General features: G+C 38.6%; 3 protein-coding genes across 6 annotated transcripts; 2 read left to right on the top strand and 1 right to left on the bottom strand.

Annotated features, from left to right (window-relative positions):
* Positions 1–23: 23 nt before the first annotated feature.
* Positions 24–1,260, top strand: LOC138135211 (uncharacterized). The gene is made up of 2 exons (XM_069053889.1): positions 24–266; positions 315–1,260. The coding sequence occupies exon 2, from the start codon at positions 321–323 to the stop codon at positions 1,125–1,127; it is 807 nt and encodes a 268-aa protein (XP_068909990.1). The 5' UTR covers positions 24–266; positions 315–320; the 3' UTR covers positions 1,128–1,260.
* LOC138135213 (uncharacterized) lies at positions 1,218–5,150 on the bottom strand. Of its 2 annotated transcripts, XM_069053891.1 has the most exons (5): positions 4,994–5,150; positions 4,803–4,941; positions 1,782–1,879; positions 1,611–1,734; positions 1,218–1,562 (listed from the first exon to the last, which is right to left on the bottom strand). In XM_069053891.1, exons 1-5 carry the CDS (start codon positions 5,058–5,060, stop codon positions 1,451–1,453), a joined length of 540 nt encoding a protein of 179 aa, XP_068909992.1. In that variant the 5' UTR covers positions 5,061–5,150; the 3' UTR covers positions 1,218–1,450. The 2 variants fall into 2 exon arrangements, with proteins under 2 accessions (XP_068909992.1, XP_068909993.1); XM_069053892.1 differs by lacking the exons at positions 4,803–4,941; positions 4,994–5,150 and adding an exon at positions 3,469–3,650.
* A 2,847-nt stretch (positions 5,151–7,997) lies between these two features.
* LOC138134990 (prestin-like) lies at positions 7,998–12,967 on the top strand. 3 transcript variants are annotated; one of them, XM_069053619.1, is made up of 13 exons: positions 7,998–8,184; positions 8,336–8,439; positions 8,498–8,650; positions 8,698–8,808; positions 10,801–10,985; positions 11,047–11,211; positions 11,261–11,365; positions 11,453–11,586; positions 11,637–11,976; positions 12,027–12,299; positions 12,352–12,507; positions 12,555–12,750; positions 12,797–12,967. In XM_069053619.1, exons 2-13 carry the CDS (start codon positions 8,337–8,339, stop codon positions 12,943–12,945), a joined length of 2,070 nt encoding a protein of 689 aa, XP_068909720.1. In that variant the 5' UTR covers positions 7,998–8,184; position 8,336; the 3' UTR covers positions 12,946–12,967. The 3 variants fall into 3 exon arrangements, with proteins under 3 accessions (XP_068909720.1, XP_068909719.1, XP_068909718.1); XM_069053618.1 differs by having other exon boundaries at positions 7,998–8,207; XM_069053617.1 differs by having other exon boundaries at positions 7,998–8,280.
* The last annotated feature ends 13 nt before the right edge of the window (positions 12,968–12,980 follow it).

Raw genomic sequence — 12,980 nt, 5'->3', positions numbered from 1 at the left:
GTCACGTCGTACATAAGAAAAGGAAAAAGATATTTAACGTTTGCGAAAAAAAATCCGTAATTTGTTTTAGCCATCTGTTTTCATAATTTCCTGTCAAATACTAGTTAAAGTCAGTGGACTGATTTTGAGATTTTAAAATTGGGGGCAAACCCTTTGAATTGGAGGAAAAATGGATTAAAATTATCGGACGCCACAATTCATGAGTTTATATCTAAGAACAATAGCTGTAACAGAAAGGCTGAACAATCAATACTAGAGGCTAACTGGTAAGTTGTGAAATATTTAGGATTTGGAAGTTAACATTATGTTTAAAGAAAATAATGGATAATGAAGATTGTGGGGAATGTTCTCAACACAATGACAGTTGTGAAATGAGTAGGCCATTGAAAAAAGCTAAATATGTCTGGCAAGTTAAGGGAAAATACCATTTGAAGGCTAACTATCAAAACAAAGCAGAAGGGACAAACAGTAAAGAAAAGCGCAATTGCAGTTGTGATGCTCATATTAATAAAGAAGAGATCTGCAAGGGAAATTGCATTGATAAATTTCTTGCAAAGACTGAAGCACTTTTAGACAGTGATGAGGATGAAACTATCTCTAAGAATATCGATAAATCGATATCAAATGAAATTCCTATAACACTAGTATCACCAAATCCAAAAAATCAAGATTATTATTTGAGAAAGTGGCAAGCAAGGCAGATTGCAAGAGGGTACATTGACAACACAATAAACAGTGTACTGGAGACTTGGGTTTCTGCCCCATTTGATGCAGAAGATTTTGTGGAGAATTGTGATGATGATGGTCACATTGAAGATGAAGGGATTTTGATGGCTATCCAAGCACATGGACTTCAATCCAATTTGAACAAAAAGGGGCCTTCACTGTCTTTTGTCAGACCTGATGAGCTTGCTGACAACACCTTAGATAAAATTGACTCTGTCAGGAGCCAATTCATCAAAGAAGAGTTTGGAATGGAAGTTTCCACGAACAGTAGTTCTTCTTCAGATGAGAGAGACATAGAAGCAGAAGCAAATCTAGACATTGTGTACCCTGTAGACATCCTGAATGCTGCTATTTTGGTGGCAATTGAGAAAAAGGGCCTGTCTTCTTTTAGTAATGTCTAAAATTTTCAATTGAAAGTGATCAAAGACTGTAAACTCTGGTTTTGTAATCTCAAGATGGTAGATAGGTTGATTGATTTTTTTACATGTATAGCTAGTTTATCTTTTTATATTAAAATTTTTTATAAAATCTGAACATTGGTGTAATTGGTAGGTGAACTTTTTTCGTTGTTATTTTGATTTGTTGTTTGTGTTGGATTATGACAGTTGAGATCATGGTCTGGCGTCTTACATGACTCTTCAGAAAGACAAATATACAGCCATACAACAAAAATATAAAGTTGCGTCTTATTGTTGCGACTTGGACTTGCGTTTCGCAGAATTTTTCAAACGAGAGTGGTCGAAGTCGACGGTCGGAACGGCAAAAACACGTCACCAGCTTCGGCATTCTTGTGCGACCTGCCCCCAGAGGGCGCCCGCTTCGGCGAGAACTTGTCTCTTGAAAAAAAATCCTGTGTAAAAGTACAAGCGCAGAACCGTTCTTACTTCACGTGGGTGTAAATGCAGAAAATCGTGACCGTCAGAGACGCCACGATTACCATCCCGAAGACGAAAACTCCGGCCGCGATTTGCGTCTTCATCATTTCGTTCACTTCCTCATCCAGGTTTCCTGAAAGTCTTGCGAGAGTTACAAAAATCTGTACGCTTGAAACTCACTTATGTTATCAGTGACGCTTATTTCTGTCATGTTCATGATCTCCGAGGCGTTGTACAGCTGCACGCATCCCGCGCTGTCGCCGCCCCAGCTGTGAAATCTGCAAACAAATCCAACAATTTTTTCTTCGCCATGTGCAATATTCTTGGAATTGCAATTTTAACAAAAAATATGGCGATTTAAATTTTTCAAAAATGTTGAAAGAGCACTACGCACTTGCGCCAACGCAAATATATTTCGAAAAATGCGATTGTGTTTTTTTTGTCACCTACACTTGGTCCAGAGCCAAGTTCTGATTCACATTCCGCACTGATGAGCTGCATTTGTGTTAATTAGCAAATTAAATGGGCGTTTATTTTTGTTTGGACGTTTCGGAGACTACCAGTTAGTGCTCTATTGCAATCGATTTATTAGCAAAAACGCAAGAGATGTCAAGATTATTTTTCTAATTTGCTGTTTTAACAAAGCTGTTAACGCATTGGCATTCGTTTTGAATGCGTTAATAAGCTACAGAGTGATCAACAAGGACTGAAGCTGTTGGCAACAATGACAACATGATGAAAATTTCAGTGAAGTTGGTAGCATTACATTTTCAGTTGTCAATTTTGACGGGCAAATTTAAACTTCAAAATCAAGTGTCATTTTTGTATCAATTTATTAATGAAAATGGTTTTTACACTAGAGCAAGACATTTTTATTGGTATGGCGTAGTTTCGGACTGGAAATTTTGATGCTGCTAACGGTTGGCAGTATTCCACGGAGCACGGACAATACATTGCACCAATTTCAACAAATGTTCCCCGAGCCAGTTGGTACTTTGGGCGGCGCGGTACCTTAATCGCGTTTAGGCAGCATTGCACGAGATTGGTGCAACGTTACCTACAAACAGGTGATGTGAAAAAGGCAAAACCTACTGGTAGAACATCTACACTTAGGTACAGAAGATGTATGTGAGAATGTTCGAGGTAGAATGGAACAAAACCCTCGAAAGTCAGTGCGAAAGCTTTCACTCCAAACAGGCGTGATTCTTATGTAAAACACACGCATCCAAAGTTCTTTGTTGGGCACGTTTAATGCAGGGCTTAATAATTCTTACCATTAAAAATCCCTTCATTCCTTTTCCTTACTTTACAGGCTTGTCATATGGAAGTTGCCTAACCATTTTAAAGAAGAAATTAAAGTTCCACCCTTACAAATTTTCCCGGATCTAATCCCTGCATCCCGCAGACTTTCAGCTCGAAAATAATAACGCATAAAACATGTATCTGTTTCTCAGGAGGGGCATGCGGGCACGGCCTGTCGCTTTTATGAATATCGAAACAGTGGGCGATTATTAAGTACCGCTAATTACATTTTATACTGTTTTTGGGCGTTTTGTACGTATCGTGTTTTAAAACTACCAACTCGTAACATAACCTAAATTTTTTGACATTCACAACTTGCAGCGGGTGCCAACACTGACGCACAAAAAAATTTCATACTTTGGGAATATTTTGCTGTCATTTGCTGCCAACAGCTTCAGTCCTTGTTGATCACGCTGTATTAACACATTCGAAATCTAGGAACTTTTTTCAGTTGGTAATACACATTGCCGGCAGCAAATTGACTCTGGTAGCCTGGTAGTCTGGTATTCTCTGAATCATTTCCATCAACGTTACTGTCGTTCTCAGTAATACCCTTATCACTAACATTACTCGAATTATCACTAATTTCATCCTGATTGTCATCATCATCACTAACATCATTCCGATTGTCAACATCATCACTAATGTCATTTTGGCTGTCACTCTCTTCACTAACATCATTCAGATTGTCATCATCACTAATGTTATTCTAACTGTCATCCTCATCACCATCTTCACTAATTAGGTCATCTTCTAAATCTGAATCATCTGCAGTTATTTTTTGCTTCGTGTTGTCAGTTGTGTGTTGTCACTGCTTTCAAGCTTGCTAGACCTTTAATTGGATTTCAAGGAAGTTTCATTTTCAATACCTACTGTAACCATCAGTCACCATAAAATTCATTAGGTAGGTACTTTCTGAAGAATATGAAGGAATTTCTTTGTCTACTTTGTTGGCATTTTTAGAACCAGTCTCCGACATCAAAACTAAATGTTCTTTAAATTCATCATTAACTTCTGTCAATTGCTGTTCTGTCAAAGCTGAACTCTTCATGTTTTCAAGGTCACACGCTTCTAACAACGACAATTTTTTCTTCGCTATGTGCACGTCCGTTCAGTATTCTCCGAATTGCTATTTTAACAAAAAATCTTGAAATTTGAATTTTTCAAAAATATCCGAAGAACACTACGCATATGTGCAAACACAAATATATTTCGAAAAATGCGTTTGTTTTTTTTTCTTGTCATCTACACTTGGTCCAGAGCCAAGTTCTGGTTCACATTCTGCACTGATGAGCTGCATTTGTGTTAATTAGCAAATTAAAGGGGCGTTTATTTTTGTTTGGACGTCTCGGAGATCACCAGTTAGTGCGTTATTGTAATCAATTATTTGCAGAAACGTAAAAGATGTCAAGATTTCTTCCCATCTCGATCGGCTATTTTAATTAAAATTTAATGGTTCATTCATTTTATTTTCGTTTGATCGTTTCGTGGGCACTTATAAACCCTCATTTAAAAGGAAATATTATTAGAATTTTTATCCAGACGTCGCTCACGATTTTACCGTTCATATCTTAATTGGCTTCTGTTTTGCGTTACATATTTATTCTGTAGCCTCAATAGTGCAGAAGTATAAAGTAAGTACAAGTTTCTCATTTATTCTTTATAACCGAAGATATTAATTTCATACAAAAACTACTAGGTATTCGAAAATTTAAACAAAATTGCACACCATAAATTTCAACTTTATCTATCGCGCTTTGTAGAGATAACATAATCGACTAGAATAATTTACAGTAAGCGTTTGGCTCGCAGGCAAACTCCTGAGCAGCAATAGTTAGCGCAATTAAATTGCCCGATCGGTTGTTGTAAATAATTACCTAAACTGACGTTAATAACTACCTATCGCAAAAACACCGCAATGCGTTTGTCTCTTCTGACACAAAACAAGTCTCATTGTGTTGGTTATCTGGAAGACGACACTCGTAGCGGTGGTCGGCGCATTCTTCTGTGCTGTTGCAACTCTCACAGTAACCAGTTTCTGGAAAATCTCAAAGATTCACACCGGTCACTCAAAAATTCGTCGTACTCACTTTGTGTGTAACTAGTCAGAATTTTAACGAAGAGCACCAACGCTTTCACAACATTTTTATAAAACATTGCGAATGTTTGTTGAACTCTTGGGAAGAAGATTTTACGCGACTTCTACTTCGGAGATATAATATTAAACTGTATGTGACTATAGAGCTGATCTATAATTAAAGGCGTTTATTCCAACATCTCTCAAAATAAAAATACCTGATGGCAATTAGGGATTAAAAATGTATTAATTGGGTGATGCGGACGCCATTTAGGGCTTCCAGTGACATAGTTTTCTACAATTTTGTTACATTACTCTATTAAACGACCAATCAACTCTTAATTAATTATATCATCCCAAATTGTACTATTTTTGTCTTCATTTGCGCGATGATATTTTTCAACCTTCAGTTTATCCAATCGATCAGGCCGAAGTTTATTGTTGTTTGACCAATTTTTACTAAGCAAAAACTTGCAATTTATTGCGTCAGGTTTATTTAATTAAATTAAAAACATGTATGTACAAGTTTCGAGGTGCGATTATTAAATAAAATAAAATAAAATAACATAGATGAATCAGCATGCCGCATCCTGATTCACTGGCCAGCTCACTCGTTGCTTCACCTCGCCGTAAGGACAACAATCAGGACGATTTACTGCATATTTAGCTAACTATGATAGAGCGAGTCTAGTTTCAGTTTATCGTTTGGAGCAATTCATTTCGAACCAGAAGAGTACAGTTGCCTACACTATAAATCGAGCGAATCGCAGGTGGTCCGAACCTTGCCAAAAATAAAGAGACTTTCACATTATTTCATCTGTGCAGACTCTCGTGATTTATTGCAGATGAGTTACCACCAATGACCCATCTCCACTCACCTGTCGCCTCATTATTTCCGACAAAACAAACACCTTTTAGTTATCAAAATACTCGTCCAGGTTTGCTCGACTAAAAATACGTCGCCAGATCGTCAAAAAACTTCAAAGCAGATGATGTGACAACGAAAGGGAGAGCGATTGTCAAACGATTCGTCGATTCGTGCATTCTGGGTCACGACCAGTTTAAAAAGTGATAAGTCTGAGTCGTGCCGGTGCCAAATGTAAAAGAATCGTAAATTTTTCCTAACGTATAAATTTATGAAGTTGTTCGGAGAAATTTACAGCCGCATTAAATTAATTCTAAATTATGTATTTACAGTAAAGAAGTCGTAAACGCCCAGAGACAAATTGTAATTTATATCTGCACGTTTGGGTCTTCTTCCGCTTTGTAACGCGATTTCGTAGCTAGTTAAGTTGCAGAAGAATGAGAATTTATTGTTGCGAGCTTAGTCATTTCTTGCATCGACATTAACAGGTTTAATAATAGATGGCGAATTCAAACTGAAGAGGAGCATCTGTCTGAGCAATTTATTAAAGTAGTATTTTTTCTTAAGTCAACAAGGCGAAAATAGTTTACAAATGGACCATATCTCACATTTCATTATTGTGTCAACTTTAATTAAACTTGACATGAATTTGTTGCCGCAACCAGTAATACAAGCGCAACAACTTCCAAGTTGAATCGTACTGTACTCGCTCATTATTTAATTGTAATCTCTACAACAAGCAGATTATGATTATTTTGAGGTGATTTGGCAATATGGAGAGGTTAACGCTCGTTCGAAAGCTTGAAAAGCTTTTAACTTAGACAATAAATTCCGGATCAGAAATAGTCGCATTCTTGGGAGCTCGAGTTTGCGAGAAAAGTGATAAATTCCGGTCATTTAGACTATTTGCAGGACCCATTTTACGGCACATTTGTGTACTCAGACCATCTCGGTATGTCAATCCAAAATAACCAAACTCACTTGAACCCTATTTTTGGAACGGCTCGTTCTGGTCGATTTTCTGCAATAAATCGTCGTTTCAACACCTACACCCTGTAGAATAACGGAAAATTAAAAAAATAAATAAACCGTTGAATTTTTCTTTGGCCGAGCGTTGCATGTTTAGACGGATGTGCACAAACATTATTTTGTGCGTGCGAGAGTGTTGATACTAGTGGTAATTAATTGGCAATGATTGTTAATGGCACTAAAGCAGCGAAACTAATGGACCAATGGGTGGTGGTCACAACGTACTCGAATTCTATCGGATTTCAAAGGGAGGAAGTGTGAAAGAACAAATCTAAACAGAAGGAGGAAGTCAGGACTTGAGATTGAACATTTCGCGATTAGGAGCGACATAAAACGATGAACAAGTTTACGAAATTCACATCAAAGAGCTCCGTAGGCGTTTAATAAAATGATAAAGTGGTCGGATGAAAATTGGAGAAGTTTCTGTCTTGAGCAAATGTATTTGCAAAACATCGTAAATAGTGGTGGTTTTTTTTGGAGCCTGGTCAACGAGCGTATAAATACCATCAGGAGTTGGATGGGAAAAAATTTGCCAAAGCTGTCTAGAGTTTTGCGTTAGCGTGTTAAGAACTGTTCCAAAATTTTGATTTGTTGGAGCAGTAAGTCTCTCATCGGAGCAAATACTGTTGTAAATATGAGGAAAAAAGGTAATAAAAATAAACCCGTGACATAATAATGTTGTGACTTTTATTGGGAGTGAGAAATTGTCTTGACGAAAAGTTCAACAGGAAGGAAATAATTCGTGTGCCAAAAGTGAGGCAGATTTTTGATTCCGTTGTACACTAAGAATTTTTTTTTGCTGCGTGGAATTGGAAGGATTTATCAGAAGTGCCCCATTCATTCGTAAAAGCATTAGTGGATGACGTAGATTGAAAAATAAATATTTATTAAATCTATTCCGGGCAGTCTCCCCTTTCTCGAGCTGCAAACAATCCAGAGCACTCTCGCCTATGACGTATTTATCCCAAAAGTAATAATTCTTTGTGATGCTGTGATATTTACAAAAATGATTTGCCGGTTTAGCGTCTCACAAGGATTGTTTAGCTTCACACGTTAGAACAATCAATGTTAAACAATCGTAAATTAGAACCAATTTTATCTTGACAGCGCTCACAAAACGAGCAAATAAAAAAAAACAGACGCTCCAGTTGCCAGCATCCCGCCCGTCGCCGTACAATAATGCACGCTAATAAATTCCACAACTTGCGAAACTTAATAGGGTGAAGGTTGAAAAAGTGCAGTGCGAATTGTGAAATTTAGAGGAAACGCCTGAACAAACTCAACTTGCGCCCCACTATCAACACAAATTGGTATAGATAAAGAAGCAATTAAGGTTATTACAAATTAGTTGTAGCTTAATGTTTATTGTTGTTGGTTGTGCGTTGTTCCACAAACATGACTAAAAAGTACACTCGATTTGTTCGTTTCTGGTCGATTTATACATTTCTGTGTTGATTTAAGGATGGAAGAGGGGTCTCGGTGTCAGATCAAAATAGACAGACCGGTGTACGAACATGACCAGCTCAGGAAAGATTTCGACTACGACAAATCCCGCGCGGACAATTGTAACGCTGATTGTTTCGAAGAAATTTATTTTTTCTGATGATTTGTCTGTCTGGATAGGTTCGGCTTGTTTGAATTACGAGACTAATTTCAAAAAATTGCTGCTTCGGACGGTCCCGGTAGTTGGTTGGTTGAGACATTACAAATGGAAAAATGACATCGTGGCCGATATCATCGCTGGATTTACAGTTGCCATAATGCACATCCCGCAAGGTAAAAACAAACGAGACACGACCAAATTTGGGAAATGGGTGTTGCAGGGATGGCTTATGGGTTGCTGGGTAATGTGCCACCTGTTGTGGGGATCTACATGGCGTTCTTCCCAGTTCTTATATACTTCTTTTTGGGAACTTCGAGACATAATTCCATGGGTAAGACCCTTTAGGCTGAAATAATTCTTTTCTTTTGTAGCGCAATACTAGATTTCTTTCAGTTTTTGTGATTGTTAAGGTGGATTGATACTCCAAAATAAAGTGTCAATTTTTATTATGTTGTACAGCAGTGTCCAGTGCATTGAAAAACATTTTAAACCAAATCAGACGCCTAATGGAGCTTCATATTTTTACAAAATTAAACCGCGATAGCCCAAAATGGAAATTTCAAGAGTGAAAATTATGTTTAAATCTTACGAATTATTTAAAAAAGGAGCTGAGAATGATGTTTTTGTTCAAATTGGTCTAAATATCGATTTAAAATTACTAGGAATGGTGCCGCCATTTTTTAAACACAATCAGCTGTCAACAACTTACAAGTCTGGCAAGATCGCGTTCACAGACTAGACAACAAACGCACGGAAATCTTTGTTTTCTTTGGTCGTTGTTTTTCTGCTTCAGTATATTTTGGAAATTTTCCGTTATCGTTAATTTTTTGAATGCACTTCTTCAAACGCTCAACCTTTCTTGCTTTTTACAATGCGATGCCAACAGTAGCTCAGTATACTTGTGGTCATGCAATGTTGCCACATTTATTTCTTATTTGACGTAAATGTCAACTCTAGACAAATAATTTATAATTTGTGATTTTCAATAACTCCAATATTTTAAATTACAATCACACGAGTTGCGTCATTCAAAAAAATGATGAAATCTCTAAAAAGATATTTAAGGATGAAAAATTACTCCAATTAACTTGATTTAAACGTCTCGTTAAATCAAGTGTTGTTACAGAAACGCTAAAAAGTCACCAATCACATTGCATGATTTTTGTATTTATCAGAGAGTTAACTAACTGGCCCAATGAAATTATTTTCAGAAACCGGGCCTAAATTAAAGTAAAACTGTTTATCAACTTTGTTAGAAATTAAAGAAAACTCTCTTCTATAAATCTTTTTTTATTGATTTTACACAGTTTTAGCAAATACATAATTCTTATTGATAATCAAGAAATTTTGCTCCATGCTAGATCAGTGAATCTTTTGAAAATATTTTTAAATCAAAAACCTCTAGTTAACTTGGCCAAATAAAAACAACATTTTTTAACAGTATTTTTAAGAGTTCAATAATAGTTATTTATGCAACAAGTGAGTAAAGTAATACTTTTTTTACGAGATGCAAAATTTGCCGCCCGAGCGAAGCGAGTGCTCAAATCCGCCGAGTAAAAAAAAGGTACTGTACTAACGAGTTGCATACAAAATTTTTTTGGCGCCCGTAAGTTTAGATAACAATTTTTTCGACACTCAAAATTTGAAAATTTTCTCCTGTGTGAACCAGTGGACCTTTAAAGCGCTCATTTTACTCGCGTTTTAAATTGGCACACTCATGCAAAAAAAATCCCAATTTATATACGAACTCGTTAAAAAAAAACACTTATTATGAATGAAATTTAAATGACACGCTACGGCACTTTTTTTAACGCTTCTTGACCGATTCAAAAATCACATATTTCATGAACGCAATCGAATGAAAAAACTTGCACTTTTTTTGACGGACGTTAAAAAAACGATTTTATTTATCTATTTATTTATTTATTTATTTATTGAATACATATAAAATACAATAAATCCAGATCTACAGAACTCACTTTTTCTTCAAACCTATAAAACCATTTTTACATAAATGCTAACGTTGAAGCCTGCAAAATGCGATAAAGCTCCATTGTGCTGAAATCTGGTCGTTTCACCCACCCCAAGATCAAACTATCATCTTTTCGACGTTTTTTTCATCCACATTTTTTCCTCTCCAAACATGTCTTCCTGCAGTTACCAGTGCGGTTCTGTTTCTCAATTGCAATAGAAATTTTCACTCACCGCACCACCTGACTCTTCCCGTTTCCTTATTTCCCAACACATCACCATTCACTCTTCGTTCGCGCAAAAATCATCGATTGCAAAACATATCCTTAACATTTGTCCGCTTCGCCTCCAGGAACGTTCGCGGTCGTGTGCCTCATGACAGGAAAAGCCGTGTTGGAGCACAGTGACCCTTCATTTTTCTCGAAGAGAATCGAACCGAACGCGACCGATCAAAATCCAATCATCGAATCGGTCCATGACCTCTATTCTCCGATCGAGGTGGCCACAGCTGTCACCTTTACCGTAGCCTTGTTTCAGGTGGGAAAGCCACACAAAAAAAGCGCAAAAATCAAAAATCTATTGACCGAGCGAATTTCAGCTGGCGATGTACGTGCTGCGTCTGGGAGTGGTCAGTGCCTTACTCTCCGAGACCTTGGTCAGCGGGTTCACGACAGGTGCCGCTTTCCACGTGATCGTCTCGCAGATCAAAGATCTACTGGGACTGCACATTCCACGCCACAAAGGACTTTTTGTCGTCATCAATGTGAGAACGACGAGATGGACGATAACGATTCTATTTTTCGCTGTTGCAGACGGTACAGAGCGTTGTGCAAGAGTTGTCGATGGTGAATTGGGCGGCGGTTCTTATTTCGGTCGTCACAAGCGTCGTTTTAATTTTAAACAACGAACTGTTGAAGGTAGAGGTTTGCTTTTTTTAACTCGTTCCTCGCCTCATCGATGATTGACATCTGTCCAGATCGATTACCATTCTGACTCTGTTTTAGCCGGTTGTTGCCAAGAAATCATCGTTCCCAGTGCCAATAGAATTGATCGCGATCGTCGCAGGAACTTTAGTTTCCAAATATTGCAACCTCGAAGAGATCTACTCTATTAAAATAGTTGGGGAAATCCCCAGCGGGTAAGATCCAAAGACGAGACCCAAAAGTGGTTTTGATTCGGCGATTTCAGACTTCCTCTACCTCGTCCTCCTCCATTCTCTCTAGTGACAACAGTTCTACTGGATGGATTTACTATAGCGATAGTTTCCTACAGTATCACCCTCTCGATGGCGTTTATTTTCGCCCAAAAACTCAACTACGAAGTCGATCCCAACCAGGAGCTCCTGGCACAAGGAATGGGAAACGTATTCGGATCGTTCTTCTCTTGCATGCCCGTCACGGCGTCTCTGTCGCGCTCCACCATCCAGCAAGTGGTCGGAGGAAAGACCCAAATCGCTTCCGTCGTCTCTTGTACTCTTCTCCTGTTCGTGCTGTTGTGGATCGGTCCGTTCTTTGAACCACTCCCAAAAGTACAACTTCCCAAAAGCTCCGCTCCAAATCTGACACGATCTTCTTCCAGAGCGTGCTAGCCAGCGTGATCGTGGTGGCCCTGAAGAGCATGGTGATGCAGATCGGAGATGTGTACAAGTTTTGGAAGCTGAGCAAGATGGATGCGCTGGTCTGGCTGGCCACTTTCCTCACTGTAGTGTTTGTCAGCATAGAAATCGGGCTTTTGACAGGTGTGGTCATGTCTCTCGCTACGATTTTTGTTCTTAGCCTGAAGCCCCACACGTGTTTGCTGGGGTCGGTGCCCCACACTGATCTCTACATGAACATCGAGAGGTACAAAGGTGTAAGTGTTGCGCCGAAACGAGTGGAAGAGTTTGTCAAGGGAGAGATTCCAGGCTGTTGAGATTCCGGGGTTGAAGATCTTTCAGTACTGCGGAGGGATCAATTTCGCCACAAGGAATACGTTCAAGGCGGAGTTGCTACGCTTGGTCGATATCAATCCCCAAAAGGAGCTCATCTACAGGACCAAGTTGACGAAATACGGCGACGAGGTAAGTTGTGACGTTTTGGGTGAAGAGTGGTGCTTGATGGGTTGTAGATCGACGTCAAGCAGACGGAGAGTCCAAATGAGAAAATTGCGAGACTCCAGAGAAAAGTCAATCGAGAGTTGAGGTGCTTGATTTTAGATTTCTCTTCGTTGAGTCATATAGACCCCTCCGGGGTGTCCATGCTTCAAATAGTCACCGAAGGTTTTCAAAAAATCGACATTCCTGTGTACATCGCGGCGTGTTCAGGTACGAAGTGTCTCAATTTGAGTGCCAGATTGACAGTTTCTTCCAGACCCCATCTACGAGAAGATCTCGAAGTGTGGACTTCTCAAACACAAGAGTTCCATTCGGACGTTTCCGACTGTTCACGATGCCGTCGAGTGCGCTATTGAAATATTTACCATCAACGCATCCACCATATCTACTGTCAGTCGCCTGTAAGAAAGCGATACTGTTGGTACGCTGGTACGGATGAT

Source organism: Tenebrio molitor, chromosome 7 (assembly GCF_963966145.1).
Source record: "Tenebrio molitor chromosome 7, icTenMoli1.1, whole genome shotgun sequence".
NCBI lineage: Eukaryota > Metazoa > Arthropoda > Insecta > Coleoptera > Tenebrionidae > Tenebrio > Tenebrio molitor.
The sequence above is the reverse complement of the archived record's forward strand: the minus strand, read 5'-3'. Positions and strand labels throughout refer to the sequence as shown.

What these genes read in the sequence shown, in the direction of transcription:
- LOC138135211 (XM_069053889.1), top strand. Translation starts at nt 321, where the DNA reads ATGGATAATGAAGATTGTGGGGAATGTTCTCAACACAATGACAGTTGT.
- LOC138135213 (XM_069053891.1), bottom strand. Translation starts at nt 5,060, where the DNA reads ATGTTTTATAAAAATGTTGTGAAAGCGTTGGTGCTCTTCGTTAAAATT. An exon ending in TCTGACTAGTTACACACAAA is followed by an intron (nt 4,942 to 4,993) that starts GTGAGTACGACG and finishes GAGATTTTCCAG; the next exon opens with AAACTGGTTACTGTGAGAGT. An exon ending in TTGCGGTGTTTTTGCGATAG is followed by an intron (nt 1,880 to 4,802) that starts GTAGTTATTAAC and finishes ATTTGTTTGCAG; the next exon opens with ATTTCACAGCTGGGGCGGCG.
- LOC138134990 (XM_069053617.1), top strand. An exon ending in TTCGAGACATAATTCCATGG is followed by an intron (nt 8,809 to 10,800) that starts GTAAGACCCTTT and finishes CTTCGCCTCCAG; the next exon opens with GAACGTTCGCGGTCGTGTGC. An exon ending in TGACGAAATACGGCGACGAG is followed by an intron (nt 12,508 to 12,554) that starts GTAAGTTGTGAC and finishes GATGGGTTGTAG; the next exon opens with ATCGACGTCAAGCAGACGGA.